The sequence below is a fragment of the Gastrolobium bilobum genome, unplaced genomic scaffold (assembly GCF_033153095.1).
Source record: "Gastrolobium bilobum isolate Gb01-03AN ecotype WA unplaced genomic scaffold, APGP_CSIRO_Gbil_v1 utg909, whole genome shotgun sequence".
NCBI lineage: Eukaryota > Viridiplantae > Streptophyta > Magnoliopsida > Fabales > Fabaceae > Gastrolobium > Gastrolobium bilobum.
Window position 1 is genome coordinate 397440 of NW_026895707.1, and position 15587 is coordinate 413026.

General features: G+C 31.9%; 1 protein-coding gene and 1 non-coding gene across 2 annotated transcripts; one reads left to right on the plus strand and one right to left on the minus strand.

Moving 5' to 3' along the window:
- Positions 1 to 1293: 1293 nt before the first annotated feature.
- On the plus strand, positions 1294 to 4773 carry LOC133293515 (helicase sen1-like). Its single transcript, XM_061492091.1, has 6 exons — positions 1294 to 1377; positions 1572 to 2129; positions 2359 to 3642; positions 3747 to 4071; positions 4211 to 4469; positions 4533 to 4773. The coding sequence occupies exons 1-6, from the start codon at positions 1294 to 1296 to the stop codon at positions 4771 to 4773; spliced, it is 2751 nt and encodes a 916-aa protein (XP_061348075.1).
- Positions 4774 to 10473: 5700 nt separating this feature from the next.
- Positions 10474 to 10555, minus strand: TRNAS-AGA (transfer RNA serine (anticodon AGA)). The gene has a single exon. It is a non-coding gene; the product is annotated as a tRNA-Ser (tRNA).
- Between the last annotated feature and the right edge of the window lie 5032 nt (positions 10556 to 15587).

Below are 15587 nucleotides of genomic sequence, written 5' to 3' on the forward strand. Positions count from 1 at the left end.
AGCCGGTAAATGCTTATATAATTCAGATTCTGAAGAAATACACAACACTCAAAGATTTGGACTGGTAAATCTCTATTCTATTCGGTTGTACTTGAGTGATTTGTATTCTCTCTATATAACATAATTAAAGTTTCATATCACAAACTTGATATGAAATCAATTGTATTCAAATATATAATATATATATATATATATATATATATATATATATATATATATATATATATATATATATATATATATATATATATATTGAATGAATCAAGAACTTGCAAATCAATTTGAACTCGCAAATGGTGTGGAACTCGCATAACTGAACTCGCAAATTCAACAATTCAACAATTCTTTTTTTTTTTGTTTTAAGAGTAGTTTTGATATTTTTTAAAAAGACTAACTCCGTTAACTTCAACTTGGATGGAAAATCAAGTTAAGAGGGTAAGTAATAAAAAAAATTTAAGTAGGAGTGTATTTGAGGAGGAGTGTAAGTGATTCTGAAAAAACTTACAGCAAATTTTTTGAATTTTTTCCTAAAATAAAATACGCGGAATTGTTTATTAAAATAATTTTTTTTTGTCAAATAAGTATAAGTTTACGATTTTCTATGTAAAATTTTTGTAACAAAAACCAAAACTGGCGTGAACATGTAATACCCTGCAAGCCACGAGGTTACATAAAATCACACGTTGGTGACACCAAAAGTCGCCTAGATATATGTTTGCTCAATCCGTTCATTTCCAAGGCCCCGTTATATGTGGAGACGAGTATAAGATATACAAAAACCAAAAAAATAAAATAAAAAAATTAATGATATAAATAAATAGATAATGTGACTCCAATTCAACGGGTTACTAACATTTTCCAAGAACAGCCTGACATCTTTCTTTACTTTCCACTTCAAGTACCTCATGCACCTTAATTAATTATAGATACTCTTGTGCTTGTTTCTGTTTAGGGCTATTTTAGTATTTTTCTCTAAACAGGTCTCTTTGTATTCCTTTACTTAAATACCACATTTATCCTAAATTTATTACCCATACTAGTAGACTAATAATAGGTTAGTTTAGGGGGCGGCTGATGTATTAGTGATTTTAATTTTTTGACATTTTTGTTTAGGTGAAGTTGCATTTTATTATTACAACTCATGATAATCTTTTGTTATTCTCTTGTCACTTTCATCAATCATGGATATGTAAGTTTGGTTTGGCTGTTGAACAAACTAAAGAGAAAAAGTGAACGATATTGCTTGTGCTAGCTACTGACTGAGCAAAAAGTGACCAGTAAGGAACGAAGACGATGGAGAAGCATGCCAGCTTGTTAGATATTGTATTCTCTTGGACTATCAACGATGTTCTCAACGAAAATCTTTTCAAACACAAGGTTGTTTTCCACTTTTTAATACTCTAACGTGAAACCACATTAATTGTACCAGTTTTCTTATATGCCTCAAAATGCTTTATTAATTTTTCTGATTTGATAAGTGAACTAAAATATATTTGTAGTACTTATTGTTTACATATAATTAATCAGAAGATCACTGTAATGGTAGCTTGAAACATTGTTTTTTTTCCCAGGTGCAGAAGATCCCTCAGACATTCTTGTCAACGAAACATTACATGAAGTCTTTCATTCCTTCATTGATTGAAGAAACACACAGTGATCTGTTTTCAAGCTTGATAGGAGTGTCTCAAGCTCCTTATTGTGAAATCTTGACAATTGAAAGATCCAGGGACTTCAGACCTCCCAAGGACTTGCTCTACCAGATTACATTGAAGAGCACTACTGATGCTGTGAAAGAGGTTGGAAAGTATGAACCTGAGGTTGGTGATCTCATTGCATTCACAAATATTAGACCGAGAAGCATACATGACTTGAACAGGCCCAAAAGATACTACCATATAGCTTATGTTCATAGTTCAAAAGATGTAATCACTGACGAGATCCCTGTACTATCATCCAAGTACATGGAGATGGATATGAAATCTCACTTAAGCAATAACAAAGCACAAAAGCTTTATGCCGTCTATCTTTTGAACATGACAACAAATGTTCGTATTTGGAAAGCCTTGAAATCACAGTTCGAGGGTGCAAACATGAACATTATTAAAACAGTGCTGCAAGCTGATTCAACGGTAAGAATCATCAAATCATTTATTCGTGATAAGCTTTTCTGCTATTTAAGAACATGTTGTAATAATTCTATCTACGTACTAATTAACATTTTACAAACATGAACATTTTTTGCATTGTCTTTAGCAAATGACAAGATACAATTTATGCTTGGTTTAAATCCTTGTAAAACTGGGCCTTCCTTCAATATTACCTAGGAAACACGTTTCATGTTTTCTTTATATTTTACAGAGCGGAGAAAAATGCCACATTTGCTTGTCTGAAGAAAATCACAGTCGAGCCTATTTTAGCGTACAAAAGATAATCCGTGCTCAGAATCTGAACGAATCGCAGAAAGATGCGATTTTAAGCTGTGTTACTATGAGGAAATGTCATCATAATGACACTATAAAAATTATATGGGGACCACCAGGAACTGGCAAAACAAAAACGGTTGCTTCCATGTTGTTTTCCCTGCTAAAGTTGAAAACCAGAACGTTGACATGTGCTCCCACTAATACTGCAGTGTTGGCAGTGGCTGCTCGTCTTCACGGTATAGTTAAAGATTCACTTGAGTTTGATAAATATGGCCTTGGTGACATTGTGCTATTTGGCAATAGTTCTAGAATGAAAATTGATTGTCATCGTGGTCTTGAGGATGTCTTTCTTGATTATCGAGTGGATCTTCTGTTGAAATGTTTTTCTCCTTTGACGGGATGGAAACATTACTTGGAATCAATGATCATGTTGCTAAGGGATCCCAAAAAGCAATATGACCTATACAAGCGTGGTTTGGGAGAGGATCTTATGTCATTAGAAGAATTTGTTAAGCGAAGTTACATAAATGTAGAATGTGCATATCGTACGTTCAAGAAACGTGGTAAGAAATATGGTCCTATGACATTGGAGCAATTTCTGAAGAAGAAATATGTTTATATTGTAGAACAATATGATATTTACAAGCATGATGAAAAGATGAGTAATGGTATGACAATAGAGCAATTTGTAAAGCAGAGATTCAGTTTCGTTGGGGAGAAGCTCAAGTTATTCATGCGAACCTTATATGCGCACTTACCAACATATCTCATTCCATTTATGGTGGTGAAGAACATGTTTAGAGCTCTGGACTTGCTGAAATCTCTTGAAATTTCCTTGCGTCAAACCAAGTCCAAGCATGCTCTCCATGGTTGTGAAGATGGACAAGGCATTCTTGACTGCTTGGGATGGTTAAGCATCGAAAGAGAAGAGTGCCTTCGCACCCTAAGTTCGTTTTCTCAGTCAATTTCACTTCCCAACCTCAGAACCAAAAGTTCCATATCAGAATTTTGCTTGATGAATGCGCGCCTTGTTTTTTGCACAGCATCAAGTTCCTCTAAATTGTACGCTGAAGGAATGAAAAATGTGCGATTTTTAGTAATTGATGAAGCAGCCCAGCTAAAAGAATGTGAATCAACCATTCCATTGCAGCTACCAGGCCTCCAGCGTTGTATCCTCATAGGTGATGAGAGACAACTTCCTGCATTGGTCAAAAGCAAGGTACTTATAGTTATAGGAGTTAGTCTTTTGCTTTTTCTTTATGTGATTTTGATTGTGACTACCAAAGATTGTTGTCTAATAAGTCTGAAGTGATAAAATTTTAGATTGCTGACAAGGCTGAATTTGGAAGAAGTTTGTTTGAGAGGTTGGTATCGTTGGGGCACGAGAGGCACATGCTTGATATTCAATATAGAATGCATCCATCCATTAGTATATTCCCAAGTAAGGAGTTCTATGGTGAGCAACTTTCTGATGCCCCCATTGTAAGAGAAATAAGCTATAATAAGCGTTTCCTTGATGGTAAAATGTATGCTTCCTATTCTTTTATAAACATATCTAAGGGTAAAGAGCAGCTTAATCATGAAAACAGTTTGAAGAACATGGTTGAGGCTGCTGCTATCTCCCAGATTATTGGAAGCATTAGAAAAGGTTAATTACTTTCTCTTCCAACATCTCGTGTGTGTTAATCATGTCCTGCATTGACAGTTCTTAAGCAAAGAAATCTTTAGCTATACGTTATATTTATAATATACCATATAAATTAACATGATCCTTTTTTTTTTGCTAGAGTTTGTGAGGACAAGGAAGAAAACCAGCATAGGAATCATATCTCCATATAAGGCTCAAGTTTATGAAATCCAGGAGAAAGTTAAGCAGTACTGTTCGGTTTCTGATCCTAACTTCTCTATTAGTGTTCGGTCTGTCGATGGATTTCAAGGTGGCGAAGAAGATATCATAATAATCTCTCTTGTGAGATCTAATGGGAGAGGGAAAGTGGGTTTTCTTTCGGATAGACGAAGAGCAAATGTGGCTCTGACTAGAGCTAGGTATGTTACTTGTTTATTCATTACTTTTACTTGAATGGAAATTAACGGGTTTATTTTGTGCAGATATTGTCTTTGGATAATAGGAAATGCAGCAACTTTAAGGAATAGTGACTCTGTATGGAGAAAAGTAGTTGTTGATGCAAAGAAAAGAGATTGTTTCCATAATGCTGATGATGATAAGGGATTGGCTCGGGCTATTGGGGATGCCTTGCTTGAGCTTGAACTACTAGACGAGTATGAGACCCCATTTAAGAAACTCAGTCTAGGGAACAAGCCAGAGACAGCTGCTACATCATCCAGGTAGTTAATTGGAGACATAATTCTTCCTATGTTGCTACGATCGACATGTTGGGGGGAAGAAGAAGCAAGCAACTTTTCAAGTTTGAAATTCCTTACTTATTATTAGGAACTTAAATTTGCATATGGTAGTTATATGAATATATCACTTTGTTGAACTTGGGAGAATTTCATTTTATCCATCTAATTTTGTGAACGTTTTCCATTTATGGCGCTGTTACTTCTTCTTTTTTCTTACAAAAGAAAATGCATGAATAATAGGAGAGAGAAAAAACTTGAGTCGCTAAAGATTTTCTTACAAGCGTACAATTGATTTTCTTATAGTCATTGTGGCTTCTGTTTGGCAAGAGACGACTTCAAAATTAAAGGCATCATGCCCGTTGATGTTCCTTCTAATAGACCTTTTGTTTGTGTAAAATCTAAAAAGTGGCTTTAATTAGAAGGAAGAGAATATTTGAGATGCAAAAGTTTTGATATACAGTCATTTCTGAAGTTAGCCAAATCATTGTAAGTAAATCTCTTGGCGCATATAATTCTTTGTATATGAGTTCTCCTTTTAAATTTAATTTAATTAAAATAATGCTCACTTTTATGGCTGAAAATGCAAAAAGGGAAGAATCCTAATTTCAAATGCCATTTCATATTCTTACTTTTGGCAAGCGTTTCATTGTTGGAAATGACAATTTTATTTCCATTTATATTGATAAAAAGTAAGTAGGATTCATTTGGTATTAATGATAAAAGAGTTGCTAAAGTGACTCGAGTTAGGTGGCAATGTTTTTCCTCTTTACAGGAGTAGTGACAAAAAAATTTAGCAGAGCTTTTTAGCTTTATTTCTGGTTCTTTCACAGCAGTATAGTGACAAAATTTTCTAATGATTATCGATGTGTTTATCCGTAGAGCTTTTTAGCTTTATTTTTGGTTTTTTTTCTTTAGTAATATATAAGCCATATATCACACACTTTTACTCGAATCGTCGATTTCTGTTGGGTTAGTGAGAAGGCGAAGCTAAGTAAATCTGGAAAGAAATAGAAGGAAAAAAACACACATAGAACACTTTAGCAAACACATGGCAGACTAATAATGAAAAAACAACTCTTTTAAACTTTTCATGTTATCGTTTTTTTTTTTTTTTCTCTTTGAATTCCTAGCCACTTAACATTCATACCTTCTACACACACGAAGTAATGCCAAGGAACATTACAATTCTTGTTGTTGCGGCCATGGCTGCTTTTCTAATTGGTGAGCTTTTCATTTGTCGGCTCATGTTCATCTTATGGAGAAGAAGAAGTGATTCAGCAAGTGCCGCTTATTTTGATATTGAGAGCGAGCGCGAAGTTGCACCATCATCGACCCATGAGATCAGTGATAACTTCCTCACAAAATCAGGTTAGTGGTGGTGGAGATGTTATTAATATTGATTTTGATCCCATTAAAAGGGTTGAAGACTCTGTTTCCTCCCTATCCTTTGCAACCTTTGCTTTTGAGACCAGTGATATTGTTGGGCCATGGGGTAAATCTGTTGTTGTACCATCGACCCATGAGAGTTCAAGTTGATCTTGGAACAGATCCTCATCTTCACAGAATCACGTTTGCCTTAGAGATCTTACACCAGTCATTAATGTTGATTCTGATCTCCTTAAAAGGGATTCCTCCCTCTCCTTTCCAAGCGGAGCCAGAATTTATTTAATTTTAGTCGAGTTCAAAAAATTTGACATATTAAAATATTTTTTATAATTACACATACTTTTTATTTTTTTAATAATATAATATATTTATGATATATATAATTCATTTAAAAACATATTCTGAAATCATAACTTGTTACATTAATTTTCAAAGTAATAAGATTAATATTATATTAATAAATAATAAATATTTATTTAAAATTTAAAATATAATATAAAATTCAATTAATAAAGAAAGTGCAAATTATATGTATATATACATATATGAAATTTTAATGTGATTTTTATGAACATTTTGATGTAATCTTTATGAACTTTATTTCATGTGAAGTTAATGAAAATTTATTTCATGTGATTTTTGTGAATAATTTTTTTTATCTTTTACATTTCAATTTGGTTTGGGCCTATAAACTTTAAGGGGTGTATTAAATTATGATTTTAAAAAAAAATTAAGATAAAAAATCTTATAAATTTTAATAAAATTTATAAGATTTGAAAGGACAATATGGATTTATACGATTTTAAAAAACCATATAAATTTTTAACAAATATTCAAAATTACAAGAGTCAATAAAATTAATAATGAATAAATGCAATGATATTAATAAAAAAGTAAAACCTAATATAATTTTTTCAATCAGTAAAACTTAATATAATTTTTAACAAACATTCAAAATTACTACGCATAAGCTCTTCACATATCTAAAACTATATTAGCCTTCACGCATCAGCGTCTTCTTATTCCTGATCTTGGGTTTGACTAATGAGTTAAAAATTATCTTCTTCATTAACAGATGATACTGAAGATGAAGATGCATCTACTGATTCAATTAAAAATTTATCTGAACGACATTCTTTGCGAAGAAAGTTATGTAGTGCTACACATGAGGTGATACCGAAGATGAAGATGCATCTACTGATTCAATTGAAAATTTATCTGAACGACATTCTTTGCAAAAAAGTTATATAGTGCTACACATGCTAACTAGCACAAGCTCTGCTTGTGTTTTAAATGGAAATGGAGGTGCTCACTTAAAAATTGTGAACCGTGATTTAAATATGCCAAATATCCTCTCAGTTACATTTTTCAATGATGCATGACAAAGATTGAACACAAAGAATATTAGGAATTTTAATAGAGCTTGCCACTGGATTATTAAGATTTTTAATATGTATCATTGTCAAACACGAAGAATATTAGGATTTTATGCTCATTATAATCCAAACAATATACAAAAGAAGAAGGTCGACAAAGAAAGTATGTGGTAAGCTTATTAGTTCAATTTTAGAGATTAGATACATGTTTATCGTCAACTCTATACACCTCTGGTAAAAAATAAATGAAGCACATCATTAATCATGAAGGAAGAATACCAAAACCTGGTAAATACATACGACAAATGTAACACCATGTATATATCCGGTAAAATTATCATATCATCGTATTAAGCTGCGCTTAATTAAAATTGCGGAATATCTTTTTCTTTTCAATTATGACGTCATTATACTTAGCCAAGTTGAATACTTAGTTCATTTTCAAAACATTGTCTGTATGTAAATTGCAAAAGACAGCTAACTGAAATACCTCATTAATTAAAATAACCGATATATGTCTCTAGTCACGGAACTACAACACGTAGACCGAACCAACTAGCAGTTTATACAACTCAAGCTAAAAGTACTAACAATATAGTGGCATGGACAACTCCCATGCTCACCCAAATAAGGCAACAAAGCCCAACAAGTCTCAACATAGCAACAATATAATATGCAGGAAACATAAATAGCATCCAAATCCAGTCATGCCAGCATATAAACAGTAATATCATCAACTAAGCTCAGGCATTCTTAACCTACTCAATTTTACAAGAATTATCATATTTTTATTATATTTTTCGAAGCACCTTTCTAATACGCGCTTTTCCATAGCCAGTATCAGTTTCTGGCATCAGTTCTCATTATTTTAACTTGAAACTCGTTTTACAAGTCCTATATATTATTCTAGAAATTATCATGTACTTTTTATAATTTTCCGGAATACTTTTTCGGTACGCATTTATACCGACTAGCAGAACTGGTATCTGCACTTTTCGTCAGAAAATCGACTTTCAACATTATAACTCACTTACTATAATTATTAGAGACTCATAATAATTATTAGGGTCAATTATGGAATTATTTCCTAATTTCACGCATTTAATTAATTAACTTCCTTAATTAATGATGCGGGTTCTTACAACAAACATAATCATTAATCATGAAGAGGAATACCCAAACCTGAGAAAATATATGAGAGTCAAAAAAGAACATACCTTGGCTTTGAGAAAATACTAGAGTAGATTGTGAGACACTGCAGTAGAGAAATCTCAAGAAATCCTAGGGGTTAGGGTGAGATTGTGAGAGAGACATCTTATTTATATTTCTCACTAAAAAGTCTCACGAAATCCACACCAATGGAAAATCCATTAAAATCGTCAGATTTTTTGAATACCACAATATCGTTTTTCCTTTGTTTAAAATCCTGATTGAATAGTAACGGATTTGGACTAAGTCTAAATTAATATTTTAAAATTCTAATTGAATACCACATGGCTTTTTTTTCAATCCTTAAAATTCTAATTTAATACCAATGAATTTTTTTGTCCAAAATAATCCACTAAAATCCTAATCCAGTACACCCCTTGATTTGCAACTTGGTAGGCCTTACAGGCTGCATTAGGTTTTTTCATTTTTTATAATAGGTCAGGTCAAACCAATAAATCAAGTCTTTAATATGCTAATAAGTCAGTATAGGCTCTAAATATTTTAGATAAGTTTAGGCTATTAAAGCCAAAGCCTGAAGGCTTAACCTGTCCTATTTACACTCTTAGTCGTAACATGTGAAGAACATGAACATAGAGGGACAGAGCAAACTTCACAATTAAAAAGAAACATGGAACAATCAGCGATAAATGTCTAAAATCATTTAAATGACATTGGATCCACATAAATCATTTAATCAATATTTTAATATTTAAAAAAAAAATTAAAAAAAAACAAAGAATTTATTAATGGGTATGTACAAGAAATTTTCATACTACATATATATACATATATCTTCATTAAATTTTCTCTTTAATAGTTTTCACTGATTAATCGCCAAAAATTTTATTCCTGTTGTGAAATCAAATACAAATAACACCAAGAAACAATTTAATTTCATTACCAATAACAACAGTAGCTCTACATTTAACTAATTTTAAAAATAAAAAATAAACGTAAAACAACACTCAATTTTTCAAAAGAAATAAAATCAATAAAACAACCACGCACAAAAATTGTAAATAGAAAAAAGGGCATAAATTTCACTCATGTTTGAAACACCCAATAAACAATTATAGTCACCAAAGAAAAAAAAATTCTCTTTTACAATGTTCAAAAATGTAAATCAATTTTTTTCCTATCGGATAATATAATTACTCATGCATATTCTAAGAACATGTATCCGTAAAATCTTGATAAAGGAACGAAACATCGTACATTGTCGCAGAATGGCTGGGTTCCAAGTGGTGAGTACGAATAAAAAAAAAAGGTTAGAAGAAAAATCTAATTAGAAAAAGATGAAAGAAGAATAAGAAATTAAGAAGAAAGCATTATCTGGTCACACACACACAAAGCAGCTCAAAATATTCGTCCGTTACCACTGTTATAAATTTAGGTAGGGCCAACTTACAATTTGAGATAGAACCCAATTATAGTTACTTATATAATTATATATAATAAATTAAATTTACTAAAATGTAGCTCTAAGCATAATGTGGCTCCGCCATTGCCGCTCCTAAACTTGAATTTTGTTAATTGTCGTTTCTTCAATAGTAATTGCATTTCATGTCTGTTGGAATTTTCCCAATCCTAATCCTTTTAGTTTCCATCGTCTGCCTTTCAATAAAACTTGTGTACATATGCGCTGCTTCACCATGCAGAGACCGTGGATGATTTGAATGAAAAGGACAAACAAAATCATAAACTAAAATAAAGACCGTGGACGGCAGGATTCGAACCTGCGCGGGCAGAGCCCACATGATTTCTAGTCATGCCCGATAACCACTCCGGCACGTCCACTTTGATGTCAAATCTGTGAGATTTGAGATAATTCTATGCTATATTTTAATTTATTTTTGAACATAGTTCAAATTATTTAATGATAAGTCGTTTTTATTTAATGATTCGAATTAACGGTGGCAAATATTCAAGAATTTGATTTCATAGTATTATTGGTAGGTAGGTAGGTAGTTGTTGTCGTTCAAAGCTTAAGAGAAAATGGTGGGTGGGACTTTTCCCTAAATCCTAATCCTTTCTTCTAAGCCCTAATAAGGGTAATTAAGACAAAAAGTTTTTACCACAATCAGCACTTGGCCTCAACTTTATTTTGGATTCTGTATATTCTGTCAAGAAACTTCTTTACTCAGAAAACCTGAATCGTGTGAGTCATGGTCTCATGGAGTCTAATTAGATCCTATTTCATGTTCCTTTTACTTTTTGAAAAATAACGCTTCTCATGAACATCGCTTCGCTATTAAAAGAGTTTCAACTAATTCTCTGTTTTCTCAGTCCAATTATAAACGACGGGCTATATTCTTGGATCCTACTTTAAAATCAAATTAATTGATACTCTTAATAATACATGTATCCAAATTAGTTTGTCTTGGATCCTACTGTAACAATCAAATTAAATGTATAGTATCAAATAAATGTAAAAGAAAAGAAAAATAACTGAAATATATATATACGAAAGGAATTAAACATATGCGACAAAAATTATTAAGAAGAGTACGCCAACACAAACATTAAACATAAAAAAACAAAACAAAATCCTAATTACCCTCCAAATAAAAAACAATGGATAAACTAAAGATAATTTCTCTCGATTGACCTAGCTAGAACTACTTTAGGACTTCAAAGTGGAGTTAAATCAATCATCTCTATATTTTCATTATGAGGCCTCTTAGAAAAACGGCAAAAAAATTTATTTATTGTAATTTAATTAAATAATTACGCAAATATCACAGTTTGGGAAATATTTACGCATTTATTGCACACTGTGACGCCCCACTGGGGCGTCTCTCAGGAGGGGAAGACGCCCAAATAGGGCGTCTCTCATGAGGTGGTGACACGTGTCACTTGTTTTTCCAAAAAAAAAATTAATTTAATCATAAAACTTCTAAAGGCCATAACTTTTGACTCGAGTATCCAAATCAGGTAATTCTTTTTTTGATTCCACATAACTTTTCGAGATCTACGCAATGACATCTCATTTGACATATTTTATTTCTCACAAACACAATTTTAATTTACAAGAATGGTATTATAAGAGCGGTTAAACCCAGAAGCCTCTGAGTTTGGTTTGTGATTTAAATTCAAAATAAAAAAATTATTATTAATAAGGAAAACAAAATAAAGATTTGATTTGTGATTTGAACTAAAAAATCAATTTGAAAAATCTGTAGAAATAAAGAAAATAATTAAATAAATATTCTAAATTTCTAAGGAAGAAGGATATTATTTTTAAAATTAATGATTAATGCTATAAGCTTCTGGGTTATTATTCGTGGTCTGAAATTAATGATGGCTTATGAATGTTTTTCAAAAATAAAATTACCTAAATTAGGCGTGATTTCCTCTTGATTGAAACCCAATTTAGACGTGATTGGTAATGTGTTAGGTTTTGACAAGTGTTGACACGTGTCACATTTTTAAACTCAGAAGCCTCTGAGTTCTGCGTTTGGGATTTAATACAAAAAATAAATCAAGATTTGATGTGTGATTTAAATTTATAATAATAATTTTTTTTTATTATAAAAAAATTTGGTTTGTGATTTAAATTAAAAGTAACAATTATTATTAATAAGGAAAACAAAATAAAGATTTGATTTGTGATTTAAACTCAAAATTTTTTTTGAAAAATCTGTATTAATAAAGGAAATAATTAAATAAATATTCTAAATATCTAAGGAAGAAGGATTACCTGATTTTAATTAAATTATGTTGGTGAGAAATAAAATATATCAAATGAGATGTCATTGCGTAGATCTCGAAAAGTTATGTGGAATCAAAAAAAGAATTACCTGATTTGGATACTCGAGTCATAAGTTATGGCCTTTAGAAGTTTTATGATTAAATTACATTTTTTTTTTTGGAAAAACAAGTGACACGTGTCATCACCTAATGAGAGACGCCTCATTTGGGCGTCTTCCCCTCATGAGAGACGCCCCAGTGGGGCGTCACATGTGACGTCCAAAAAGAGCGTCGCAGTGTGCAATAGATGCTTAAATATTTTCCAAACTGTCATATTTGTGTAATTATTTAATTAAATTGCAATAAATAAATTTTTTTGCCAAGAAAAACTGCTCGCTTGATTAGAAATTTTTTTATTATGTGCAAACTTGCTAATAAAATCATGTTCCTCCGGGGTTAAGCTCCGATCTTTTTGAAGAACTATTTAGTTAACAAAAATTCTCAAAATCAAATAAACTAAGGTACGACTGTTGTTGTTGCCGTGAACTTTGTGATCTTTCTCCTTGCATAGAAAAATAAGCAGATTGATCTAATTGGTGGTGGTGATAAAACCCAATCCTATCAGGCATCAAGATTGTTTGATGCATGATTGGTTGTGCATGATTCATTATATGCTGTCATAGTAATGAATTACGATATAAATCATCTCTGAGTTGCGCGTAAGGCCAAAAAGGTTTATGCATATTCTCGAACAATGGTTAAGATCGTATAGTTAGGTTACCAAGTTGACCTTGGTTTGAAGTAAAGTCAAAACAATGACATTGGAAATTAGGAAGTGAATATTTAGAGGCAGATGACATGCTAAGAACCTTTTCTCTTTGTGCTGCTTCTCTCTCCTTCCTATGGGCATAAAGTGCGGCTCTCTGATTCTTGATTCAATTGTCTTGCTATGATGATCAATTGTTAACAAGTAGATTCATTTAGTCTGAGCTGCTGGATTGTGGATGCTAAAGTCAAGGATGTTTAGATCTATGGAAGGTGGATCATTCAATCAGTTTTATTAGAAATAATGAAAATTACATTAAAATAGGGAAATTGAAATTGTATTGTATTGATTGGTGAAGAGAAGAGAAATAGCTGCTATGTACTTATATGTCTTGATTTGTTCATGAGAAAGTAACTGTCTAGGCAAGTGGGGTGGGGGAGTTGGAATTTGGAGTTGAGATTGAATGATCTTTTAAACTCTTAGCGGAATTTGGAGGCCAGTGCTCAAGTTAGGAGATATCTGAAATTAATACACTCACGCAATGTCATATTTCATTGACAGGGAAGGAAATGTACTGCTTACGGGGCTGTGAAGCTGAATGTGGTCCTAACTTGTACTTTAAAGGAAATGTATACTGTTTTATAATGTTTAGTATGGTTAGATATCTTCATATCTTTGAACGTGTATCTTATCGCTAAGTAACTTTATTTATAGCAAAATGAGGGGAAGAAAATAGCTTTGTCAATTTCAGGAAAGTTCAGGCGGAGAGAGTAGAAACGCTTTCTCTCTCAAATTATATATATATATATATTCTCTTTTAAGTGCTAACTAGCTTGGATCAAGATGTGATGTCTTTCCATGACATAATGTTCGCCAAAAATGTGATGTCTCTCTTTGAACACTTTGATCTCTTGATCATTTTTCAACCATTTCTTTTTCCAGCTCAACTTCCAATTCTTGGATTCATAATTAATCTTTTCAAGACTCCCAGCTACACATCCACTAAGCTCCATCCAGGCCTTCTTTTCACAATAACACTCAAAAGTGACAGGGACAACTGATAAGTCTACAAATATAAATCCAAAATTTCCACTATCCATTTCAAATATTCAGCGGATAATTGTTAAGCAATACACATGCTCAGCACATTCATTACCTTGGAATTTGTTCTCCTATTTGCAACTTACACAGTTCAAAAAAGATAAAGCATGATATCGATCATGACAGCAAAATCAACCCAAAAAAGGTGTCCCCTTGTAAATAGCCATGCATAATAGTAAGAAAAGTAGTTTTCAAGGGTCCAGTAGCATCCAAAAGAATCACCTGATAATTTCTTAACGGCAAACTTGTCGGTCAAAGTTGTAAGACATCGAGTCTCAGTTTGTCAGATACATTTGAAGTGAGCATCCCCCCATCGTATTACTCACACACAAGATAAAACAACATGCACCAGCCAGTTTTCCCAGTCAATAAGCAGTGGCTAATTGAGAACAAAAAATTTAAGCTTTAATTATAGGGTAAAGTGTGTGTTACTTGAAAGGATGTAAAATTGTGTTATTTTAAGAAAGAAAGAGATACATAAAGGATAAGAGAGAGTTGACAAAAAAAATAAAGGTGTGAGTCTCACATCTTTGTGTGAAAGAATATAAGTTGTGTCATTTAAAAGGATAAATATTTTTTCCTTAATTATATATGTGGGTAGTTCGCACTGGTAGGTTATTGGAAACATCACAGTAAGTCCTCGTTACAATTTTTTTTTTTTTTTTTGATATACCGATTTTAATTATCTCTTTATCGAGTCCCATAATTTATGGTATTTTTTATGTTATGATGGAGCAACTTAGCCTTCCCATAAACTTTCATATAAATATAAATAAAGGGTTTTATAATTCTCATGTTGAAGGAGAATTGAAATCTTATGTTGTAGAGATAAAAAATATGTGGGACCCATTGTTAGAAAAAATTATATGTAGGACCCATGTCAGCACGAAAATCGAAGGATGTGTAGGAAAATTTTAATTCTCATATTGAATGAGAATTATAAAACCCATAAATAAAAGTGTTTGTAATCCCCATAAATATATATTGTAGTTTGTAAATAAAAAATTTATAAATATAACACTACCTTGGGTGAATTAAAGGGCTGACATCCGCGCTGATAGAAATTTTATACTGTAATTAATCTCATGAGACTGTTTGGTGAATGTTGCATTGCATGTTGGGGAAGATCATAACAATAAAAAAAATTTATACCGAGGAAGAGTGCCTTAATAATTTATTAGTTACATTCGATTAAACGATAGTAATATATCAAAACTAGATGAAAAAAAGAAAGATAGTAAAACTATTCCTATTATCAATTGGACATTTTAA

What these genes read in the sequence shown, in the direction of transcription:
- LOC133293515 (XM_061492091.1), top strand. Translation starts at nt 1,294, where the DNA reads ATGGAGAAGCATGCCAGCTTGTTAGATATTGTATTCTCTTGGACTATC. An exon ending in AAAATCTTTTCAAACACAAG is followed by an intron (nt 1,378 to 1,571) that starts GTTGTTTTCCAC and finishes TTTTTTTCCCAG; the next exon opens with GTGCAGAAGATCCCTCAGAC. An exon ending in TGCTGCAAGCTGATTCAACG is followed by an intron (nt 2,130 to 2,358) that starts GTAAGAATCATC and finishes TATATTTTACAG; the next exon opens with AGCGGAGAAAAATGCCACAT.